Here is a 25,171-nt window from a genome sequence, read left to right as displayed (position 1 = left end):
AGTATTTGAAGTGCAATTTAGTTCGATTGAATTCAGAAAAACAAAGCGTTTCGAGTTAGTCAGTTTTACTAATTCCAATCCCCTTTTGATAGGTACACCCTATTATTTAATTGTATGCTATGTATCTCAAGTCCTTGTATGTATATTTATATATTATAAGCACATACAACATCGTTCTTTGTATTGTGTATCTCACCCCCGTAGTCAGCGTTTATCTGGTGTATTTATAAATATTTTGTCTGCCTTTTTTATTTTTCAAGTTGCAAACACGAGTATAATCTCGTACACTTGTCGCATACTTAACGGCGTCGCCGCTTGTGCATTATCGATAAGCATACGTGTATTATATTTACTGTTGTTCTATTTTTAGCTTACCACAATAGACTAAATTAGATAAGAATGTGTCAGCTCGTAAGACTTATTTTATATATTTACTGGTAAGATGAGAATTTTTAACGAAAGTTTGTTATGTAAAAAAGCTATGTATGTTATTTTAATAACAGCTTGTGGGGATTTCGGAAAAAGTATTGTTATGATAATAGTGTTGAAGCGTTGTAGGATCTTTAGCAAAAATAGTTTCCGCATCCATATTTTAAGAGCTATGGTTGTATTCTCTATTTATACAAAGTAAAACCCTGGAACTAAATTACACGATCTTTGTATACCTTTTATTCTTTAGATTTCTCGATATGTAGTGGAAAAATTAACGTATTATACTTTTAGACTAGAAACACTTCACTTAAAATTCAATACTATATGATCGATTGAGCTGCAGTGATTTCAACGGTTGAACTTAGCGAAGAGACCGTTTGCAAATTAAGCAACAAAAATTTAAATGACTTTAATGAAAGGATTAGAAGATCTAAAGAGAATTCCGCTTTTGGTATTGTGTACCTAATTAATTATTGCGACAACCACAAAAAAGCTAGTTGAAAATAGACTATTCATTAGACTAAAAAATCTAAATCTACATGCTCTTGTTACAGATCACGGTAGGCATGTACTGTATTCTACATTCAACACCTTACTGCGTTTTTGACTTCAAAGGACACAGGATGCATTTTCTGCAGCGGATAATTTCAGTTAGGAAAGTACAACAGAAATCATAAGGAATCAATGTCGAATAAGTTTTTATAGCAATATTTCGTCTGTTTTTATAGCAATATTTCACTTTATTTTGAACAAGAAAAGGCGTTAACTTCAGCTGCACCGAAGTTATAATACCCATCTCAGGCGTATTCCTTATAGAAATATATGTATGTATAACTAAATCTGAAAACCAAACCGGCCAAAGATTTGCATCCAAAGGAAAACGTTTTGCCAGTTCTTACTATACTCGTTGTATTTTATAAACATCCTTCAAGTCGAAGTAAGGTTACTTAATAAGGAAAACAGGTCTTTTATGAAGATCTTTGTCTTAAATTTGATCGTTTAGATCGACTCAGATCATCACGCTGATCATTTACAAGTATATATATACTATATAGGGTCTCCGACGTTTCCTTCTGGGTGATACAAACTTCGTTGGCAAACTTAATATACCCTGGAGGAAATGGGAATACAACCACACCTACTTCCCATATAACAAAATTTTAAATTCCATCTGATGCTCTCACAGTATACAAATAAAGCACCAATTGTTATATCAGGATGAAAGTTTGCACCAATAGTACCTCTAAAGGGTGCCACCTTATGACCCAAATCGAACCAAAACTGTTCACGCCCCTAGGTACCGAATATGTGAACACCAGTGCCTGTAGTTGACTTTTTACCAAAAATATCGGTCAATAGGTGTGATATACAATAGAAATACATAAAGAATGCTTTTCTGATGATAGTATGTCTTAGTTAAATCGGTTTAATTTTTTTCGTTAGCCGCCTTAAACCTATAAAGATATTTGAACTTGGGTGATTTAATACCGCATATATCAGCCAATATGTGAGTTATCAGTAAAAATGATTTGAAATTTTCCCAATAACAGTATACTTTGTGCCTAAAATAAGTAAAATCGGGTGAAAACTTGCCTTAGCTCCCATATAACTAATCACAGAATTTTCAAACATACGGTTGAGCTTACTCCACATATGTTGGTGTTGGTATGTGAGGTACCTTAATGAACCTGAGGGAGAATTTTGTTCTGTTAAAAGTATGTTGTGTATTGCCAAAAATATATAAAATCGGGTCAATACTACCCCAATCTCTCATATACCTATAATAAGATTTTCAAACTTCCCGTTGGCCTTATGCCATATACGATATCAGTAAATATGTAAGATATCTTAGGAAAATTAACTGATTAATATTGGATATACTGTAGTTCAACGAATAATATTGGATATACTATAGTTTAATGCCGAAATATGTGAATTTAGTCTACGAATTGCCCAAATCCCAAATGCTACATATTTTGGATTTCGGTATTTTATCAAACCTTATGCCGAACATGTCGTTCAATGTGTGAGTTACATATTTATAATTGCCTCAGCAATGTCAAAATTAACTTAATTAGCCCATCAGCCCAATATAGCCCTAATAAAATACCAAATTTCATTGTGATCCTTACAATTTCATCGAATAATGAATGTTGAATTGTTTCGCAACATTTTTTAATATAAATTTTTCCCGAAGGTCTTTTCCCTGCTTTGATCCTTGCAAATCGCAAGAGTATAAAATGTTCGGTTACACCCGTACATAGGCCTTCCTTACTTGTTTGGTTTTGTTTTACTTTTCAGTAGTCAAATCGATTTAAAAATTTAACACCATCCCTTTTTTGCCTAATCGACGAAACCTGCATGACTCATTCATAATATGCCTTTCCGTTTTCACAGGCACTTAACGAGACAACTTCGAGCCCAGAGTTGAAAGTGAATTGTTGCACTCCTAAATTATAATCCCTGCAAAATATCTTGTCCAAGTCCAACACTTTAGTTAATCGTGTTAAAATACCTTGCGGCTGTCGAGCGTATAGTCAACAATTGGATATAGGTAAGTAAATCAGTATTAGGGGTGTACTTTTTTTTTTGTGTTTTTTTAACAATGAAATGAAATGTTGTCATTTAAATATTTTTGTGAACAGTTCAAATAGTAAAAAGCTGATAGTAATATCTTACAATAATATAGAGTTAAATTTTATATACTTGTACATATGTATATATGGACAATATATGATCTTATGAAATTGCATGAGAGTGTCGCAGTCGTCCAAACTGTTTAGTGCTGAAAAATAAATACTAGTATGATGGAAGAAGTTTAAAATTCTATGCGATTAATTTCGCTGAGAGGGTGGAGACAACTTTATGATATGATGAACCGAGATTATAGAAAACGGATCGGATTTTTAAACTTCATTGAAAAAACAAATTAATTTTATATTGATTTCGAAACAAATAGTTTTCCAACTAAACATATTTTATAAATATTTCAAATTCTGAAGAAGTAAATAGGCGCTCGGAGTAATATATATACTATAGAATATGCTAAAAGATTATTATTAATTATCTTGTACCTACACATATACATCTCAATTTGTCCCTGAGACTATCTGCCACTTTTCTATTCCTTAAGTTGGATCTTGGAACTTGGTACTTGGTTTTAAACCTAGATCCAATAAGAATGCAGAATAGCATATAAGAGTGATCACTTTCGTTTTTCTGAATTTCTCCAATATTTAATAATAATTTAATGTTATGGTCAAAAATCAGCTTTATTATAAAGATAAGGTATGACATTATATTTCAAAAATGATTTTAATCAAGTGATATCCGCGGTTTTTTTTCTATTCGCGAAATATTCTCTTCCAATATGTCAATCGTCTAGGTCTTATCTGCGTAGACAAGCGACTTCAGATAACCCAACAGAAAATAGTCCAGCGGTGTCAAATCACACGATTTTGGAGACCACGCGAGATAATGCGCTCACCAAAATTTTCCTTAAATAAATTTATTGTTTCGTTATATATAATATATATATATATATCGTATATCTTATCAACATTCTGCAATTTAGGTACGAAAAGGTCATTCATCATGGCTCTATAGCGTTCGTCATTGACTGTAACATTATGGCCGGCTTCATTCTTAAACAAATATGAACCAATGTGCCTATAGAGCATACCCAACAGTGACTTTTTGAGGATGTAACGGCGTCTAAACAATGGCTTGTGGACTATCATCATTCGAAATGCGACAATTTTGTTCATTAATGTACCGCTGTTTGTTTGTAAATATTTATAGTTTTGGTTATAAATTCGCAAACGCTGTTCCACAGAAAATATATTCATTATAAAATGGTGATCCAAATTGAGTATAAATCAAGTAACAGCTGTCAAAAAAACACACTCCGAAAAAAGTATTGCCTCGTCGAAAGCTTTTCGTCTAAAACACCTGTTATATTGAAATCACCTCGCTAGTTTATCGAGTCTGAGTTTCACCCTCACTATTTATGTTTTCGATCGTTCTCTTATGCATTGAATTAATGGACTCTCGTTCAAAGCGAGATGATAGTTAACTTCTTTTGAAATTTCGGCATAAACGTAACTCAGTCTTAAAAATAATAAGCAGAGATCTTATACTACTTATGATGATATCTTGGCACCGGAAACTGTTTTTTAAGTTAAAAAATCATACTTATGAAATTAATTTTTTCAGCACCAGCAATATTCACGGTATTTTGCTTTCTAATAACAATAAAAAACAAGTTTTGTACATAGTTTATGTCAAAATTGACAGGAATCAAATATACAATACATAGTTCTTGAGCGAAGCAGTGTTGCATTTCAAAATATAAAATGTGGAAATTAAATATAGCAGTGTTTACAACAACACTGATTTGTCAAATTCGACACCTTGAAGGTACTAAAAATTAATCGGTAGAATCTCGGAATCCGTTAGATGTTAAATTAAGGACTTCCCTAACCGTTATATTGGTATAAGACCGCCTCAGCGAGCGGTTGACTATGCGAGGCTCTAATTGACAGTAAGTAAATCAACTGGCGCACGAGATTTTCCTTTCACAGGTAGGCAACACCAGAAAATGTTTATGTATTTAGACACTTATATACAACATAGAGCATTTCCAGCAACAACCGCAAGCAGCCAGTCGCTAAAGTCAGCGTCAATTTGGTTATCACCGGAAGCTGAAAATTAACATCAACAGCAATCAACGTCGCAGACAAGCGTGCATATACATACATATTTAGTTACTCCTGAGGAGAGATAAAAACTGCAACAAAAAACGGGCACAATGTACTGAGAATGCCATTAACGGCTTTGAATGAAGTTAACGCCCGGCCTAATTGCCACTACAATGAGGCGCATTAAAAGCGGCAGTGGAAGAGGAGGCGGCGAGGAGCAACAAAATAAAAAGACACAAAAGTAAGATAAAAGCGGCACAGTACACAAAGGTAAAAGCAACAAATATATGCTGCGCCCTAAACGGAGAGCGGCGGATGACGGCCAGCCGAAAGCTGAAGGCTATTCGAAAGGGTCACAAACGTGGGACCAACCGAGATGCGGCTAAGTAAGCCAGCAATGGGTTGCGTTGCAAGCGCTGAGTCGCGGTCATTGTGAGGGGTCAACAATCAAAAATTTAATATTCATCTTAGTTAAGCCGCGACGCAGATTGTTATGTACTTAGCTTTTGGCGTGCGGCAGGCGGTGCGCTTAAATCACATATCTTATAACACCCAGTCAGGGACAACAATGACAGACAGACAACAGACACGGTATGCGGTGCAACAACAATAACAGTAGCAACAGCATTAATCGTAAATGTAGCGATAACTATTAACAACAACAACAAGAACAACAACACATTGCACGCGTAATGTAAGCGTGTGCGTGTGTGTTTGTGTGTGATATGGCGTTTTGGATAAATGCATGTAAATAAGAGTTAAGAAGAATGGCTTGAGCGAGTGCTAGAAGCGTACGGCGTGACCCTCAATTATCTAGCGCTGACGCGCTGTAAGCATAGCCATACATGCATACGCGTTTGTATATGTCTTTTGAGCGAAAAGTATTAAAACCTATAAACTGCATAAGGAAAACCAAGCTCGACAACAACAAAATTGCGCTGACGCTGACACACAATAATAGAAGCGAAAACAACGACAACAACAACAACGTGACACTTAATCTTTAATATAAACGGTAGAATAATAACAATTACAACAACAACAACAACCATAACAATTCGACTGCCGAGCAACCACCAAACCCACAGCCAGCAGCGCACAAGCAATTCAAGCTGCGCTGAGTCGCGCCGACCCAAAGTGAGCCAAACCAAGGCGCGCTATTTGCGTCAAGTCAGCGCGATCTATCCCTCTTTCGTACGCCAAGAGCCAAAGATCGAGCGTTACAACTACTGCTGCTGCCGCCAGGCTGAGCCGAGCCGAACGCGAGCAAGACAAGCTGTAACGTTGAGTGTGCGCCCCTTGTGTGACGGCATGCGACGTCTTCGATCGCTTGCTGTCTCCGTAATTGTTGTGTGTTGATGCATTACATTGCATTGCAACGACGGCTGCGTGTTGCTATTGTTTTTGCTGTCGCTTGTGCTGTGTGTGTGTGTTTGTTGTATGGCGTATCTGAAACGGACGATCGTGAGAAAATGGTTTGGAACGTGGTTCTCACACGATCGACACACCTGCCCTTTTTTATTTCTGCTTAAATTTTTTTGTTGCTTTATTTTCTGATTTGCTTTTTACATTCGTTTTCGTTTTATATTCATTGTTCTTCCTGTTTTTATTATAGTTGCTGCTTTGATATTATTTTCCTTACTTCTTTGTCTTTTTTGCTTTGTTTAGTGCTATTTTGAATTGCTTATCTTTTCCTTTTTGTTTAGTATTATAATTTTTCAATACGTAAGAGAAGAGATTGGACTCTGCTTAAATAAAGCGAAGATCGCGTTGTTGTTGTGGCAGCTAGGAGTGGAGCAAATAGGTGACTGTAGTAGACGTGAGCCACAATTGCTTGCAGATGTTGAAAGGCGTAGAGAAATTTTGAAAACATTTACTAAATTGGTCAAACTGATCCAAACTTGAATACCCCATATTAGTATAACGACGGCCTAATGTTCAAAATATAGTACGAATATACTAGATCTCCAATACTCACATAAATCGTTTTTGTATATCATAGTAGCTGCTTGAGATCATCTCATGAACTCCAGATCTGAAGTATTAAACGATTTCTTTAAGAAGTTTCTTAGGAACGAAAGGCGTAAAACAATTTGATGGATGACCTTGCACAATCTTTAGATCTCAAGTATTTAACGATTTCTATGGTAATTCTAAAATTATAACAACGAATGTAGATTTTATCACCATCGTTTAATAAGCTTTAATACCGGTTCTTAAACACTAAATTCGTCTATCTTCACGTTAGGAGATTCTAAAACGTGTTCCATATATATTGAATATGTAGGTTTCGTACGCAGATCAAAGTAATAAGTCCGCCATCCCACGTGGTGTGATGTCGCAAGACGGATCGGTTTATTAATTATCGAGTTTAACTTCCTGTATGATCCAGTAGATCTTCTCCGCCCTTCCTTACCACATGTAGCAAAGAGAGCATCCTCCTAAAACAAAGAGGAATGGCTTGGAGATGACAACAATGAAAAAGCGGAATGTTCAAACCAGTAAGTTTGCATAATATTTCATTTTAGAGGCAAATACTTTCTGAAATGTTTTTTATTTGTTGGATTATCTAAAGACTATTATACTTTGCTTTGAAACTAAACTTGCCTAATTCAGTAGAACTCAGTTTTTCCAAAATATTCCAGAATCGTGTGATCTACACTTAGCCAGCCGAGTTTGCTCCAGACTGGTGGATGGCTTGTTATTTCCAAACAGAGTATGATCACTGATCTGTGATTAATATGAGATTAAAAAAAATGTACTTCTGAGGCAGCTGCAAGAAATGAGATTAGCGGACCAGAAGGTGACAGATTTCTTGAAGGATAAATACTATTTTTCGAAGCTAAGTAAAGTTAAAACTGTTGCAATGCTAAAATGGATTTTCGATTTTCACTACTTAGCTTTCATGGCGCTGTGTGCAACAGTATTAACTTTATTTCGCACCACTGTGCCACGAAGTGGTGCCGTACTACAACAAACCATGGACGCCGCCACACCATCATTAAACGTAGACAAACCGACAAACGGAAGAGGTGATGGTGATCATCATAATGATTGTGGACACAATCGTTAAGTCCAGCAACAGGAGTCAATACTGTTACTATTGCTGCAGTCGTTAGAGTGTGTGTGTGTGTGTGTGGCAAACGAACCCAACTTGAGGATGGTTGGAAGCACAAACTCTAAAAACGCCTTAAGCTATGGACTATGCGATGGCACGCTGCAAACGGACCGCGGCAGACCGACAACAACAAAAAGACAGCAAGTCACTACTTCATTGAGCGCACAAGGCGACCGAGTAAGTTGTGGCCCTGAGGTCGCAGCGTGGAAAAGCAACTGCGATGATGGCGACGGCGGCGATTGCAATACGGTCACACGATCACAACTAGAGCCAATGCATGTTGATTGCTATAAGTGTGGTTATTGTCGGTTGTTGCGCTGCTGCAATATTTGTAATATGGGAGGTTGTTATACCACTTTGGCACACGCGCACTGTGCCACTGGGACTTACTACCTGGCTGGCTGCCTAGTTGGTAATGGCGCGCGTTGGATGTTTGTGGTGAATCTTTGAAGGCGAACGCAATCGGGGCTCTAACTTTTAACTGCATTTATGGCTGTCGATTGAAGCGGTTACCCCATCTTTATGCATACATGGTATATATGTGTGTGTTCAAATTATTAGTAATATTGTGGCTGATAGTCGTGGCTGATGATAGGCACATGGGCAGAACTGGTTAGGACAGAGGCTTGAACTGTACTAGCTTGGCATGAGTACCGCCTCACTTACTTGCTGACTATTTATTAAGGCGCTGTGCTTATTCTCTTATTACACATTACACTGGCTGTTGGTTTTTATATTATCGTTGTTGGTATGACTTTTGTTGCTGTTGCAACTGTATACTGCTACATTTATGGTTTAAATTGTTGTGATCACTTTTTGTTTTTAATACTGTTTATTGATTTTCTTCTGCACCTTCTACACTCGACATCGTGAGCTCCAGGCTGGCCGCGACACAGTCACGTAGATCCCCGGCTACAATCAATGTAGGATGTGTTTTAGCACACGCTGTAGCAATTAGGGAATTTAGCATCAGTGTCGACGAAGCTGCGGCGCTGCTGCAATTCACCAAGCAACGATCGACCAGTCACCAGGCGCTAGCCGGTAGTTGCTAAGAGCTTGTCTTTCAGCAAAAACTGTTCGAGGGCCGTGAGACGATCGCTATTTCATGCCATGATGAAATTGCTGTTATTGCAAAAAAGGAATAAAAATGCCAGAGTGAATGTTCAGATTTGGTATTGCACACGACAAATCGAATAGCACTTTATGGTTGAATCGCGCAAACTAGCATAAGCGTTCCATGTACATATGTACAAGTATGTAGATTGGCAGGGCGCGCACTGAAGCGTACCATTTCAGAGTGCCAATTTCCTTAATATCTGTGGCTAGACGGACTTCGGTTTAGAGCTCGGCAAAGTTTTGTTGTAGAATTCATAATTTGCGTGCTTTGTTTGACTAATCGTGTGATTCGGAGTTTTTCTAAGTAATTCAGGTCTGATGTGTTGTAGTAACGTAGCGTGAAAGTGTTAATGCACCTCAAGGTAGTCGAGTTATGTGTCACACTGTTAAATTTTTAAATGCTGTAAAATTTCCGGATTAGCTAGAAGAGACTGCATCATTCGATCACATATTGGATGGCAAACAAATATTTGAACTATACTTTTGTGAAGTCATACATGTGAATATGGAAATTTGTAGATAACACATAGGCGTATATTAAGTTCACCGGAATTTGCGGAGTGAATCATTTGACAATTCCACGAATCATCGCAATTTCCAAAGACGCGTCTGTAACTACCAACAAGTTGTTCAACAAATTCAGCATTTCGATTTTCGTGGCTAAGGGATTAGAGGTGCACACAACTAATATGTATGACCGCGGTACGAGCCTAGTTTCCGATTGACATCACAATGTGTCTTCGGTATCTCCTCGGCAAATCGTAGCAAATCACCGAATATTTTGTACTGCCTTGAAAGAGCACTATATAATAAAAATAAGTTGTTTCAAATAGGAAGGAGCACGAATCAACATAAAAAGGATAAATATATAGATATATATAGAGATTGCCAAAATTGCCATTCGTCGAGCTACTGAACCGGTACAGGAAATACAGAAGTCATTAAAAACTGTATACAATGAAATTTCTGATAGGGCTAACATACGGATCAGGGCGAGATGGAATGACTTATGACCATGCAGGATTCTGGCGATGGATTAATGACGTATACTTGCAGAAAGTGCAGATAAGTAGGCATGAGAGAGACGCAGAAACACGTCCTATCTAGTACTCGTCTTAAATATCTAGGAGCTTTGTAGTTTAAGGGACTAGATAATGTATCAAAATTAGATACCAAGCCGCTCCGATAATTCGCGTTGAACTGAGTCTCCATCTGGCATTACCAATGATCTATACTAGGTCTATTAATGGCGTGACAGCCGACCAGTATAACTTAACCAAACCTACCTGAGGAGAATGCGAAATAAAATATAAGATTTTTATAAAATTGTGTCTCTCTGTCCTTTGGTACTCACTATAATAAGTTAGCACGCCTGAAATTATGTCTAGTAATCAACTGCCTTAATATTCGCAGATTTAGATCCAAGACTGAATCATGAGCTAGGCAGAGGTAGAATCGTGAAAAGAGGCTTTAAATAGAATACTAAATATTCTTCAAGGAAGCAATGAGGCCACCCATTCCTCTATTTCGGTCGGCCGGTTATGATTAATTTCATTAAAAAGGGTCTCCAGTATATTCTGAGTTCATAATGACTGAGTCAGAACGAACATTTTGTTCTCTTTATAAGATTATCAAAGAATTTTAGCCGGAAAGAATGAAGAATTCTTAAAGTAGCCTTCTAAATTTCTCCTAAAATCCTTTACTTATTTGTCACATGCTGTTGGTAATATGGGGTCCTCTTTCAAAATAACGTTGATCTCTTATATAATATGTAAAGGTTCGGAATTCACGAAAGAAGGAAGTGTAGGTCTGACAGAAGACGGTGAGATTAAAAAAGAAATATTTGTTGGTTTTACTTAGTCCCTAAACTCTAGCATCCCGAGGATGACCTGATCGAGCTGACGACCTACTAAATACTATTACGAGTATGCCAGAGCCATCGTCTAGCCAAAATACCAATTGTGGCTCAAGCTAACGTAGGAGCGTCGGCCGGTGTAATACAATTATCGGCAATAACACAATTACCACACGAATATTGATACAACGGTGTAACAGTAAATTGGCGAAATGAATTTGCCATAAACTTGGCGTACTTAAGCGCAATCAATCAAACTAAAAGTGTCAGAAATCGGTAAACGATGAAGCGGCAAAATGTGAAGTGGTTTTACAGGTTTGTAGCCAACATCAATGAGGCAAGAAATACATAACTAAGTCAACGGTAATGTCAACAACAACGGTTAAAACGCATTTCGAGAAGATGTTGCGGAATTTTGAAATAGCGTATTGACGGGAAAAGCCGCTTAAAAGGGTGATGAAACTTAGAGAGACGCGTGAATACGACACGATGACTCGTGATTAACGGTCGTCGTTATGACGCGCGAATTCGTTAGCGCGTAGTATTAGACATGTGCACGCATTAGTCTGATGAGACGAGAGGGTGAAGAGAGCAGTTTGATAAGTCAGTGAAATATTTTAATTGACCACTATCGCTCATAGGCTACGTCATTTGATTGATATTTGGCCATTGACATTTGACAACAGATAACCCAGTTAATTTCAGGCGAAAAAATGTATGAGAGTTGTTTTTGCGTGTTTTGCTCTTCGTCTTTACTGGCGCTGTAGCCGCCTAAACGACTCTTTGACGCGTTCACAACATTAAGCAGAAAAACTAGTATTCAAATCATATATTTGTGGCTTCAGCCACATTCATTCATTCGAAATTTAATTAGTTTGTGAATTATCGCAAACTAAGCAACTCAGTCGTTAAGAGAGTATGAATCATGAAGAAAATCCGGAAATGCCAAACTACATAGTTAAGTCTATTTATGTTGACATGTCGCGAAGTCTCTTCAAACCAGACCGGGAGGACTAATGGAAAGACTACACCAGTCTTGGCTCTTGAATCGATATTAATGCACAGAAATTATTACATAAAAGAATGCTCAAATAATTTTAATTAGGTACCAACATTTTCGTATTCAAATTATTTTATCAATTTGCTTAAAACAAAACTCAAAACAGGTGACAACTCTTCGAAAAAATATATTATCGGCATAAGTTCGCTATAAATATAAATAAAATAATAATCGAAATTTAAAACACCTTTAAAAAATTATAGTTATACATGTAGATATAGGTTAACAGCTACTTTGTTATATCTTCTTCACTCTATAAATTCAAATAAATAAATTAAATTTTTAACAGTTGGCCACATTTACCGTAAATATGTTTAACTATATATTGGTATAAATGTAGATATAATGTAACATCTACAATGCAATATCTTCCTAACTTTATGAATTCAAATAAAAAAATTAAATTTTAAACACCACCTTTGTCTAAAATATATCCAACTATAAATTTAAAAATATTATTTTGTTACCAAATGTTTCCATTAAAATTTTAAAAGTTGGCAAGTAAACCCAAAAAGGTATCTAATCAGGCTTTTAACGATTACGGTTTTTTTTCAAGCTAAAAGAAAACAAGTTTAAGGTTAAATTTTCAAGCCACGAAAGGGTCTGGAACACCATCGACAAGTCGAAATTGTAGGCCCGCATTAACGTTCTTCTACTTGTGTTTTCAGTTCGTTCTTTATTGTAAATATAGAAATAACTACGTATGTATCTCTGCACACATATGTATGTGTATACATATGTATATTTGTAAACTTATATAACTCATAAAGCCATTTAATGTAATATCTGTCCACTTTTCATTTGAATGACATGCAAATTTTTGGGGAAGGGGGGTTTATAAAACATTGGGAATCGTTGGTTGTGTCTCTCATGAAATGTGCGTCACATATTGGCGCATGTGTTTATATGTAAGTATGTATATTTAAACACATATATATATAATCAATATAATTAATGAATGGGAGCAGCGCTGATCTTTTGAGCAACCGGTTCAATCACATCAGCGCTACTCTAAATGCGACTTGGCAATTAGAGACAGCCTTAAGCCGTCTATACTGAATTGCATGATACTTAGTTTATATAGCTGTGTATATACGAACATTAGTTATGTACATTGTAATGGATACTAATAAAAAATAAACGAAGAGGAAAATTGCAACAGGGTTGTCAAAACAAATTACAGGAGAAACTATCGTAAAAAATACCACGGCAACATGAGGAATTCAGGAGAGGATATCAATGATATCTCTACTTTAGATCACTCCGATTCATTCCCGCATAAATGGAGTTAAAGTAATCGCGACAGACTTGAATTCATGCCGCCTGCGGACTATCGCTCAGATATACTTACTAAAACTATTTATAAATTATTTAATTTAAAGAGTGTAGTTATAGAATACAAACATTGAGCGTCCTTATTCAAATTTTATAATTAATATCTGTCTCAGTGGACTAATCACTATTGTGGTGGGCCTGGAACCAACCTACTGCAGCTATCAAAGTCACCCAGACCTTGAACATGCTCTTTAGTTAACGTGCAAAATTTTCATAACAACTATAGGTTAAACACTTGCATTTTACGAGTTATGCCTTGTGGTTGGGATGTAGAACTACATTTAAATTTCTTTGAAACCAGATGTACAAGCAAAACCGCTTAGGCTACTTTTGCTATCTTCGAAAAAGAAATCATCGACCAACTTGGTTTCAGATATCCGCACAGATCACCAAAAAGGTGTCCGCGATGACTAAAACTACTCAGTCTACATTATTTTTTTCTTAAACATTAACTCCAACACAATGTTCTATCTATCTTTTAGTCCAAGCATCTGCTAGTCTAAGATATGGCATAAAGTGTTTGAATAACGTTGAAGTATAAAAAGTGCTATTCCTCCATAAAGCATAAACCGAAAGCCATTCTTAGAATATCTACAATGGAGTTTCGTACTGTTTCGAAACTTTTATGGTTGAATATGTTTCCAATAACTTTTGAATATGGATCGCTTCAACAATTTCTGCTAGATTTTTTTAATCTTTGCAAAAACTCACAGTGAAATGGTGTATAAAACTCTGTTTTGCTTAAGGATTTGAATGTTCCTTTATAATTCCGCAGAATTTTACAAACGGAGCGGAAGAAATGGTAAAAAACAAATTTACAAATACAAATTGTTTCGACAAAATTCCAACGGAAATCCTTTAAATATGATAAGCAATTTTTTTAAATTAGTGATTTTAAGTCCCTAATGTTTATATTTTAAAAACCACAACTGTACACCGCAAACCCATGAGCCCATACATATGTATATTTACAATATGATATGCGCGTGGAGACCGGACCACCATTGAGCCGCGCGACGTGGGTCAGCACAGGCACAAGCAAACGCGTTGTACCAGTAGCCGCTCTATCGCAATTGGAGCTTCACATGCATAAGCACACGCGCATATATGTATATGCATGTATGCATGTGTGTATGTAGCAATGCGCAACGATAAGCCAAGTTTGCGTGGCGTTTATCGGTTTTTTTTTTGTATTCGTTCTTGGAAAGTCATTAAGTGCGACGCGACGGCAACAGCGCACATTAAGCACGACCGCACAAAAGTGTGGGAAAATTTTTCAATGAATGGCTCAAGCTTCCGCTTGCGGCATGCGGCTTGCGACGCGTTAACTGACATTCGAGGTATGAGTGTTGTTGTTGTTGGTTTTATTTTTATATTTTATTGTTGGATTGTCTTGCTTTGTATAGCTATGCGGTTATTATTATTAACGTTTTTATTATACTTGTTGATTGCGCTGAAAAAAAAACGCGAAATAAGAAGCTCTGCGGTTTGTGTGTATGTGTGTGTGCGTGTATAAGTGTAAATGTGCTACATAAACCGCGCGTGTATAAATATACATACATACATGTATATATAGTCAGTTTTACTATTTTACTAGGCGTTTACATGCGAATTTTCGTTGCGCACATGACGCGCTGCGCCAGCATCAGAAGTGCTGTGTTAGTGCGCGCCAGTACACACCATGTCAGTTGACCAGTTATTCCATTGGCACGGGTTAGAAATATATATGTGTCAAGAGTGTTGCACACTCAAGCGCATACACACAATATGATTAGATTTTTTGCAGAAAGTTAATCTAGAGACAATGCGCTTTGTAGTGGTGTTATTTTTTTAGCTTTTGCAATTTTTTGGCAATTTGAAATTCCGTAAGTCAAGCTCAACCAAAGCTGTTGAGCAGCTTTTGTAAAATAGGAATCGGATGATCCACAAATGAAAACAAAAGCAAAACAATTAATGAATTTTAAAGAGTCAAATGTCCGTTTTGTTGGCGAGTGACGCGCATTGACGTATTTTCATACGTCAGCGCGCAGCATTAATAAACGAGATCAAGACCTTCTTTAGCGACAAGCGATACCGTGCGGAGGTCTGTGAAGCGCACAGCAAGCTGTAGCTGAAATTTGCGTCTAGCAGATAAACTGATTTAATAATGAAACATACATATATTTTTATGTAACTTTTATATTTATTTTTATTTTTTTTATTTCTTAATACTAAGTAAATTCTTTTTTTCCCTGTGATTACAATTGTTTTATTGTATTAAAAAGCGAGGTTTAAAATTTTGCGCTGTCTTGCGCTTAGTAATGACAATGAGAACGCCGATCTGCTGTCAAGTATTCCCACTTGACTTGTAGACATCCACCTATGCGTGTAGGAACGCCCCGCAGCGCCTAGTCCATTCAGCTGCAGTCCAATGCAGAGTCGACTGCGTAGTGGCGAGTTCACCCAATCGCCATGTCGCGCTGCTAGCAAAAAAGCTAAACGCGTTCATTAAATTCAATACCCACAAGAGATCCACATCGCTTGAGTAGAATCACTGTGTTTGCTTTCTTGTGCGCCCGTTATTCACCAAGGCCGCCAAACGGTGCCATATGTGTCACTAGGCGCCGGGCTGCAGCTACCACTTTCACTGCTGCCACACTCGGATGGTGGTGGTGTGATGACCACAGGACTGCTGGTCGCGCTACGCTCACTGCCACTCATGCTGTAGTATTGCGCGGCTATTGCTGTCGCTTCCGCTACTGGTGAGGGTATGAAATGTTGAGCTGCTGGTACACCAGTCAATGGCACACTAGGCACAACCACTTGCAAGTAGTTCAAGCGATGTCCCAATTGGCTCATTAGCTGTGTGCCCAAATCCACATTGACACCAGGCAGCGCCGCTAATGTTTTTGATACCTCATTTGCGGCATGCACATAACCGGCGCGGAAGCTTTCCGCTATTGTCAGTTTGGCATCTTGTACAGCGCCTGCGCCAGTACCACTGCCCAAACGCAATTGCTTTTGTGCGCGCAATTTCTTCATATGCTCCACGGTTAATTCCAGTATGTCGGCCTTCTCGAGGCGCGTTATGTGTTCACCCTCTTGTGTCAAGCATTCGACCATTATGTCCTTCAGCTCATCCAAACACTTGTTGATGCGCGCGCGTCGCTTGCGCTCCAACATTGGTTTCATCACTTTGCGGTATTGATAGGTTTTGGACATCTCCATCTCGAGTACCATTGCTTGTGAGATCAACTTTTAGAAACTAGTATATTGTTTAATCCAAGTTTTCTGTTTTGCTTTTATATTTTATTTTCTACGCGCTTGTAATCCAAATTTTATATTTTACTTGCTTTCCAAATGTTACGCGTGTCTGCTTGGTACAACGTTATTGCAATGAATGCTAAGGCACAACGCCGTGCTCTGGCTTTTATAGCCTCAGCAGAGCAAGCGACGGCGCACAGCAACGATCGAGCTTATCGCAGAGAGTGCGCCCGCACGTACAGCACACACAAACACCACCACCAATGTGTGACGTCGTCGAACTGAGTGGCTGAATGAGAAAATACCCGTACACTCATTCGCTAACACCACCACCAAACACCGCATGCCGCTCTCCTTACTGTCTACCATTGTGCCACTATGTATTACACTAAGTAAGCAGTTGAAGTATCACTTCTCAACTGACGTCGCTTAACGTCTTCCAAGGCGCATACACACACATATACGTTAAATCTTCGCGCGCCTGCTTACTTATCCGGTCGCACACAAGCAGCAAATACATATTTATAACCTCCACCCCGCTTGTCGACATTCCGTTGCCTGCACACAATGAATTCCCCTACACACAAGCATACAACGCTTCAACCAAACGAACTGCCGTCCGCCTGCGCGCCCGTCCACACTTTTTATGCAACGACAAGGCATATTGCTTCTTGGTATTGTTGTTGTTGTTGTTGCTGCCTTTATTGCTGTAGTGGCTTAGCCGACAGCGGCATTAATGTGGAACGAGTCAGCGCGCGCGTCATCTCCGTCTACGTTGCTGTTGTCGTCAAGTTGTGTTGTGATTGTTATACCGTGGGAAAGTCGAGTGTAGTCGATTTCTCACGACAACGGCTTGCCTACCACGTCCGACCCGCCAGCTGTTCCTTGCCAGCCAACGGCGTCCCCTTGGTATATGCGACGACCACAACTGGCGCAAACACTCAAGCATACCATACGTACTCCATTATACGGGTGTGTCTGTCCGTGGCTGTTTGCCTGCTGCTTGAATGACTGATGCCAGCATGACTGCCTGATTGGGGTCTCTTAAGTGGTGCGCGGCGTTGTCTTGGCGTGCTGGTTGCTTGCTTGCGCCGTTGATTGTTAAGCGGTTGGTGCGGCAGTGGCAGTGGCGCACATGCCTGCCATCCATAACGAGCTGTTTGTGTTTCATTTCATTTGTATGTAAGTATGCACGTATGTAACGTGTATGTATGCGCGACCGCGTTTTAGCCTCACTTAAGATATGCTGTTGCTTTATTACTTTTAACCAGTGTGCGCGGCTTGTATAAACGCTGGTGTGGCTGGTTAAAGGCTTTGTGCGCTTATTTGCTGTCGTTTCAGTTATATTTTGTATGTTTATTATTGTTTTTGCTTTCTTGGCTTGTGCTGCTTGCTGCTGCCGGTATTATATGCCGCGTGCGCCGCGTCTTCCGTCCGCCAACCCGTTTATGCATTGCCGAGATTCCTTCTGTTTGCGCGCTAGGTCTTTGTCTGTGCTCATGCCTTATGATTGGACGGACGATGGCAGCACCGCGACACGATGTGGCACGCCGATAATTGTGGAATAGTCATCGCATTTTTTAACGCTTTATGGATCATTGCAAGTTCGTGCTGTTGGCCAGCTTGTCTGACTTTTGCCTGCTGAGTTGTTTTGTTTGCTGTATGCACCGCGTCTGTATGTGCACATATACATATGTTCTCATCGCAAGGCGCGCTTGCTTCCTAGCGCGTCAGGCTTGTTTCGCCTTTTATATTATTCTTGATTGCCATTTCGCGCTGCCTTTGGCATACAGCGCTTCCATTGTATGCTGTTATTGTACCAAGACATGCAGTTTCTGCAATACTCTTTCATACCTAATTCGTACTTTTGGTGCGCCGCTAACTACAAACTATTGCTTGTTGTCTGCCACGCGGAAAAGTGGGTTGCTTGCTACTCGGGTGCTGTCTTGAGCACACGCTAAAATCACAACAACATCAACAAATGAAAAGACAAAAACACAGTACAACAAAGATCAATAGCAATGACGCTCTTTGGCACAAGCGCGTCGATTATCAGCCACAGCCGCGCGTTGTATGCCGCGCATCTCGCCACCCTCGTCGTCAGCCTTGCGTATGCCATAAATGACGTGTGTGCTGCTTGCAGTTTGGCATTGCTCGTGCAACTGCAACAAGATTGCTATTTTGCTAGCTTTGGTATTTGTAAAACCGCACGCGTGCGCAATGTAGCCGCGTCGTATGGCTGCCGTTTCACGATTGTGTATTTGCACTTATGCACTTATGGAATGCAAATCACATGCGCTACTTTATAGAAGTACAACAATAACATTAATTATGCAGAATAGAAATTTGACAAAAGCAACAACAACAATAACAATTTGAAAAAAATTTTCTGCGCCACGGCAGTCAAATAAGTATGTAGGTACAAGCCGTAGGCGTTTGTGGAGACACGTGTTCATCGCTTTAGTTGGATCGAATGTAAGTAGTTACCCTGTAATAATAGTGAACTGGACATGAACGAAACAGAATACTGAGTAAAGAGATATTTTGAAATCTTAGCAATGGTTTAATTTTTAATTCAGAGATATTTGATTAAGGTTATTGGGCATTCTCAGGGATTCAAATTGCTAGTGTGGCCTACCAGCTGTAGTACCTCCAGAAATAAACTAATAATAAACATATAAACGAAATCACACGTAGTCCATCTTCATATCATATACTTGAACATATATTTCATCTCGAAGTTTCCTTGTCACTGTACCGTAGGCATATCAGATATCTGACGAGCCACGTTAAAAGCTTGACTTTATACCTGGCGAGGGAGCTCCAATTCATTCGTATAGGTATATCTAAGGACTCTGACAATATTACTGCTAAATTTTTTGTCCGATTGCCGCTTTAGAATCAATTTCAAAAGACCACGTGACATCGAATCTAATTGTTTGGACTATAAAGCATAACTTATAATCGCCTAAAAGACATCGATTCAGTAGGTGTCAACTATTAAATTTTTAGAAAGCTACGGAAAGTACGGAATGGCATTAAAATGTCCGCACTGTATCCGAATCCGCATTGCTGGTGATCTAATAGATCTACTTGCAAAGGTAAGAAGACTAATCTGGCTATGGAAGAAGGACAAAATAGAAATACACATGTCGACAAGACAACAGGCGTGGAAGCAAACACTAGAACACTGGCAAGATCGGTGGACAAGGAAGCGCAAAGGAAGATACCAAACTAATTAAAGATATAGAGATCTGGCACATTAGGAAGCACGGCAAGGTGAAGTAGCAGCAGTAGACACAAATGCTCTCTGGTCAAGAGTATTTCCGAAAATAGTTGTACAACATGAGAAATACAGAAAGTTATGCACGTATTTACGGAGACGAACCGCGAGACGACGCAAACCATATCTGTTTTAAGTGCTGACGATGAAAAAAAGCACGGAGGACATTAGAAAATAAGCGTGGAGACCCCAATACGGAAAATCTAGTAGGAAAAATTTTAACCAGCGACGAAAACTGACAGCAAATTGCCTCGTATGTGGAATGTGGACGTATACTCTCCGGCCTCGGAGAATAGAAGGTAAGCCAAGCAGCTTGAGGCTGGCTACGAAATCGTAGATATTCCAGGACGCGGGGAGAGTAGAAACTGACCCGCAATATGTCTATCTTGAAAATCTTGCCCTGAAGTAACGCGAAAGTGATCCCGGGTCCAAAGAAAAATACACGGTATAAAGGGGGAGTTATAGTGGGTACACCACTCACATAAGATGACGATCCTTATATGATGCAAAGGCATTTTAAACTCTTCTCAATAAAAATGGTTATGGGAAATAATTTACATATTTAGATAGTCTAAACAGATCTTTCTTTTGAAGTAAGGCTTTTGGTAAAGTAAAGGTCTTACGCATTATCCTCTGAGACTTTAACATATTTCTATTGAAGTGTCTTAAAGAAAGTTATACCAATAACAGCCCACTGACCGCAAACACTTATTTTGAAGATATTGAAAAATTCTAATCAATGGAAAGGTTAAAAGTTACTGCCTTAAACAAAATATGTTTTGAGTTAAATGACACATACATATGTACTCATATTTTAGCGGAAGCAGTCGGGGTTTCAGTCATGGTCACAGCTTGTTACGCGCCGAATTCCACGGTTGTTTTCCAGAAAACATGTTTAGATGGATGGTTAAAGATGTAACAAGATTACCATATGAAACCTTATAGGAATTTATGAAAATACCATATTTTAATTAATATTTTAATAAAAACATACAAGATTGTGTTGCCACCTACTAATATAATTGTTTGTAAGTATCTAATTACTTACTTAAAATTGGCAATTTATTGGGTGTAAAAATTTGTGTTTAAGGCTTTAGTTTAAGCAAAACTTGTAACAGGGTTGCCACCTTAATACATTTTCTAAACGGCTACCAAAAATGTATACTAAATTCAATTTGCATAATGAAATTTTTGCTGGCTGAGAAACTGAAAAAATATATGGTGTTGCCACCTAATTTAAAATTTTAATAAATTCAATCAGTTATCCTACTAAATTAAATTTGCGTAGCATAATGAAATTTTTCTAACTGAGAAACTAAAATAAAATGTATGGTGTTGCCACTTAAAATTAAATTTTAATAAATGTAATTAGATATGAAACATGGATATAAGTATTAAGCAATTTGAATTTGGTGTGTGAGGTAGAGGAAGCTAAAATTTTTGTTTTCAAAATAGAAAATATTTCCTCGATTTAAGATTTGTTTTGATTTTTTGATTGGGTATATATTCTTCTGCTTTTTCGCTGCACTTTCGTATTGTTCGCGCTGCCTTAGAAATCTATAATGCTGCCGTAATGCGACATATGTAAGTATGTATGAATATAAGTAGCGTTATAGCGGTACGTGTGCGCTAAATGATTTGTAAAGCTATTTTTGAAATTAACTATCATTAGCCTTTTATTATTTTATTTATTTTATTCTTCTCTGCGGCACTTTCATATGCGCAGATCTGGCAGCGAGTATATACCCGCTTTAATTTTTTCACAGTTGTTAAAATAAATTTGTTATGTCGTCAGCGCGCTAAAGGCAACACAAAAGTAAAATCATAACAAAAACAAAAGAGCAATATGTATGTAGTACAAAGAGTAGCGCTAAAGTGGGGTCAATAGATACATAAAAGAGCTCACATATTAATCAATATATTACTTATACGCAAGTATGTACTTATGTACGTTTGCTTATGCGGCATAATCATATAACCGCTCACAAACCAAACAACAACATGTAAAGTAATTTTCATATCAATAAAGCAACACATTTCCATAACCATTAATTTTTCAATATGAATTTTTTCTGCATTTTGTTTATTATTTTTTTAATATTTTGGAAAGTGTATGCGCAATAGCTTTTGGTCGCTGCTGCGCGCTGCTTGACTATTTAACACACTTACTGCATTGCCCCCTGTGGCAATGCTGTTAAACGACTTGATCGGCGGCGGCATACGCACGCGCGGCTGCCATTGTAGTTGCGCGCGTCAACCATCCGCCGTCGCCGCCTTCAACAGTCCACCATGACTAATGCGCATACAGTTAATAAATGACAACAATCTTACAAAACAGACAAGGCGGACTAACCACCGCTTTCAATTCAGTTCAATTCAACCACAGCGCTGAGCACAATTCATAGCTTTAACCATATTAGCGTAAAGTGGGGCGGCGCGCTTCTCACATTGCTTTTAGCATTTGAAATCGGTGGCAATGGGGCTGGCATGTGCTGTTTATTGCTGTTGTATTTGTTTTTATTGTAGTTTCATTTCGTTATTAAATGCTGAGTTAATTTATTACAGCAATGCGTCTCACATCGCGTCGCAACGCGGCACAGCAACGCCTCACTGCCCCACCTCGAGTGTGTGGCGGTGCGCGGCATGGCAGCGGCGATGACAGCTACACATATATATACATATGAACATATGTACAACAGCGCGCACATATGTATGAGCACACGCCGTCAACAACAAAAGCAAAGATCAGCAAATAAATAGCAAATATGATTTCTACAATAAATAGCAATGTTAATGAAAAGCAAGAAAAACAAAAAATATTAAAGTAAAAAAACACAAAGCGAAGCTGCGCAACAAAATCAGAAAACAACAACAAAAAGCGCGTACGCTTCAATTCCAAGTAACAACAATGCCCAAAAAACAACAGTAATAACAACAACCGATCGTGCGCGCTGTGCAATGCAGCTTATTGGCGTGCCCAAGACAATACATACATACGTACAGAAAATACAATAAAATTAAAAAATACATACTAAAGCAATAAAGAAGCAAAAACAAACAACAACAAAAGAGAAACAAATAAAACAGAAGAAATACGGCGTTCAGACCGTGGGAACCGAGCTCGTGCCAGTCGCTTCATTGCTGTCAAATTTTATCTTGATGGAAAACGAGTGGCAGCGCGGCGGCATAACGCGGACAAGCCTGAGCTTACGCGGCATGCCATACCATGTCTGGAGCCCTGACTTGCCCTGCCCTTCCCTACTCTACCCTACTTAGCATTGCTCTGTTTTATCTCAGCACGTTGCCCGGCTTGAGCGCACTAACTATAGATATATTCATGAATAATAGCAACAACAATGTAACGTGAGTCGAGCTCTGGTTGGCTTTGGCTTTGACTTGGCTTAGGGAGGTCGCTGCTGACGTACTTGGGCATCTACCAAATGCATGCAAGCACTATGTAGCGTTGCCTGTGGACACGGACCACAGTTTAAAGTATGACGCTTGGTGTCGGTTTGTCGGACAAGGCATGCCGTCTGTTAGCCCGTCGATACATGCGCCCGTCTGTACGCTCAACTGCTTTAATATCACGCTTATTTGTAGTGGGCATACATATGTATATTACATAGATACATAGTACGTGTATAAAGCATGATTGTTGAAAACAACAACAGCATCACCTACAACCGAAGAGGTTGCAGGAGTATGCGAAACCAGTTCATAAATTAAAACTACAGCTCAGCTGAGAGTCAAGATCTGAGAGTTGTGAGGTGCATACTATAAGTGATGTGTGAATACTTAGTTGGCAAGCAAGATTTGGTTGAAAAATTGCCGTTGTACTTGCGCCTACTGACTACTAGTGTTCAATTATTCGATGGGTCCGAGCGATCGGATATAACTTTACTTTTATAAAAAAAAAGACATGCTGTGTTGGAGTAGGGTACTGTGTTTAGATCGTCTTGAATCCAGGTTTATTATTAAAAATCTAGATTACTGTGCTATGGTCTGTTTAAAATACTATAGCTATTTCTATTTCCACTTAGAAAAAATACTTCATTCACTTTATTAAGGTCTAGGCTGGGATTTGAGATTAGCCACTTTAGGAAGACGACATTGACCTATATTACAATACTTATAGAGACTGTTATCATAAGTCTTCTACGAAATAACTGTGCACTAAGAATTTAAATTCAAGAATCTGAATTCAGTTAAGATTTATTCTTGGATTATGATTATATAACAGTTCTCTAACAGACTCTTCTCAAAAATAATATATATTTCTTTGAAAATATAGTCTGTCGTATAAGGCTCATTCTAAATGGATATACATATGTAAGTATATAATGTCATATTGAAAAGGAGCTTTCAAAAATATCTTCGAATGTTCTGAATGTTTTGACGCTCATCCTCTAAATATCAATCAACCCTCTAGAATATAAATCAGCATTTAAATCGATAACATAGTGAACCTATAAATATAAAATAGATTACAAATTTAATGTTATTGTCTTCACTAAAAATGAAAACGCTTTCTCGATTGAAGCAGTCACCCGAAGATGAAACTTTTAAAAGATTCTTATTCTCTTTTATCATGTTCTCTTTTCCCATGAAGATTTTGCAGCAAGAGATCAGAATAGTTTTTAAACACGCAGGTATCGTCGATATCAATGGTAAACAATTATTGAGTGCTATGTCTTGTGAGAGTAAAAACCTTAGCGGCTAATACATATCCAAAGGGCTTATAAACCGAAACCTACTCGACTTCGCTCATCACTTGAAAAGTTTCCAATTATACCCTATCTGAGAAAGATTAACAACAGCTCGCTCCGCGAACATCCTTATAACCAGAAGACAGGAATTTCCCTGCTTGAAGGCTCCGGCTGTTGCTTAAAGCATTGATCGGCAATGAAAGGAAATCACTAGTTCTCTCCTTCAATCAAACAATTCCACATCGCGACCATCAGTAAAAAATTCAAAGTCTCAGTACTAGATTACACAAAATATAGATAAACAATTGAAAATAAGTTGATGC

At 38.3% G+C, this 25,171-nt stretch overlaps 1 protein-coding gene and 1 long non-coding RNA gene across 2 annotated transcripts in view; both read right to left on the bottom strand.

Moving 5' to 3' along the window:
• Positions 1-25,171, bottom strand: part of LOC118682958 (uncharacterized) — a 148,480-nt gene that overhangs the window by 31,391 nt on the left and 91,918 nt on the right. The gene's annotated exons all lie outside the window — the stretch shown is intronic.
• On the bottom strand, positions 15,777-17,012 carry E(spl)mbeta-HLH (Enhancer of split mbeta, helix-loop-helix). Its single transcript, XM_014230020.3, has one exon. It carries the CDS (start codon positions 16,833-16,835, stop codon positions 16,179-16,181), a length of 657 nt encoding a protein of 218 aa, XP_014085495.2. The 5' UTR covers positions 16,836-17,012; the 3' UTR covers positions 15,777-16,178.

The sequence above is a fragment of the Bactrocera oleae genome, chromosome 2 (assembly GCF_042242935.1).
Source record: "Bactrocera oleae isolate idBacOlea1 chromosome 2, idBacOlea1, whole genome shotgun sequence".
Classification (NCBI taxonomy): domain Eukaryota; kingdom Metazoa; phylum Arthropoda; class Insecta; order Diptera; family Tephritidae; genus Bactrocera; species Bactrocera oleae.
The sequence above is the reverse complement of the archived record's forward strand: the minus strand, read 5'-3'. Positions and strand labels throughout refer to the sequence as shown.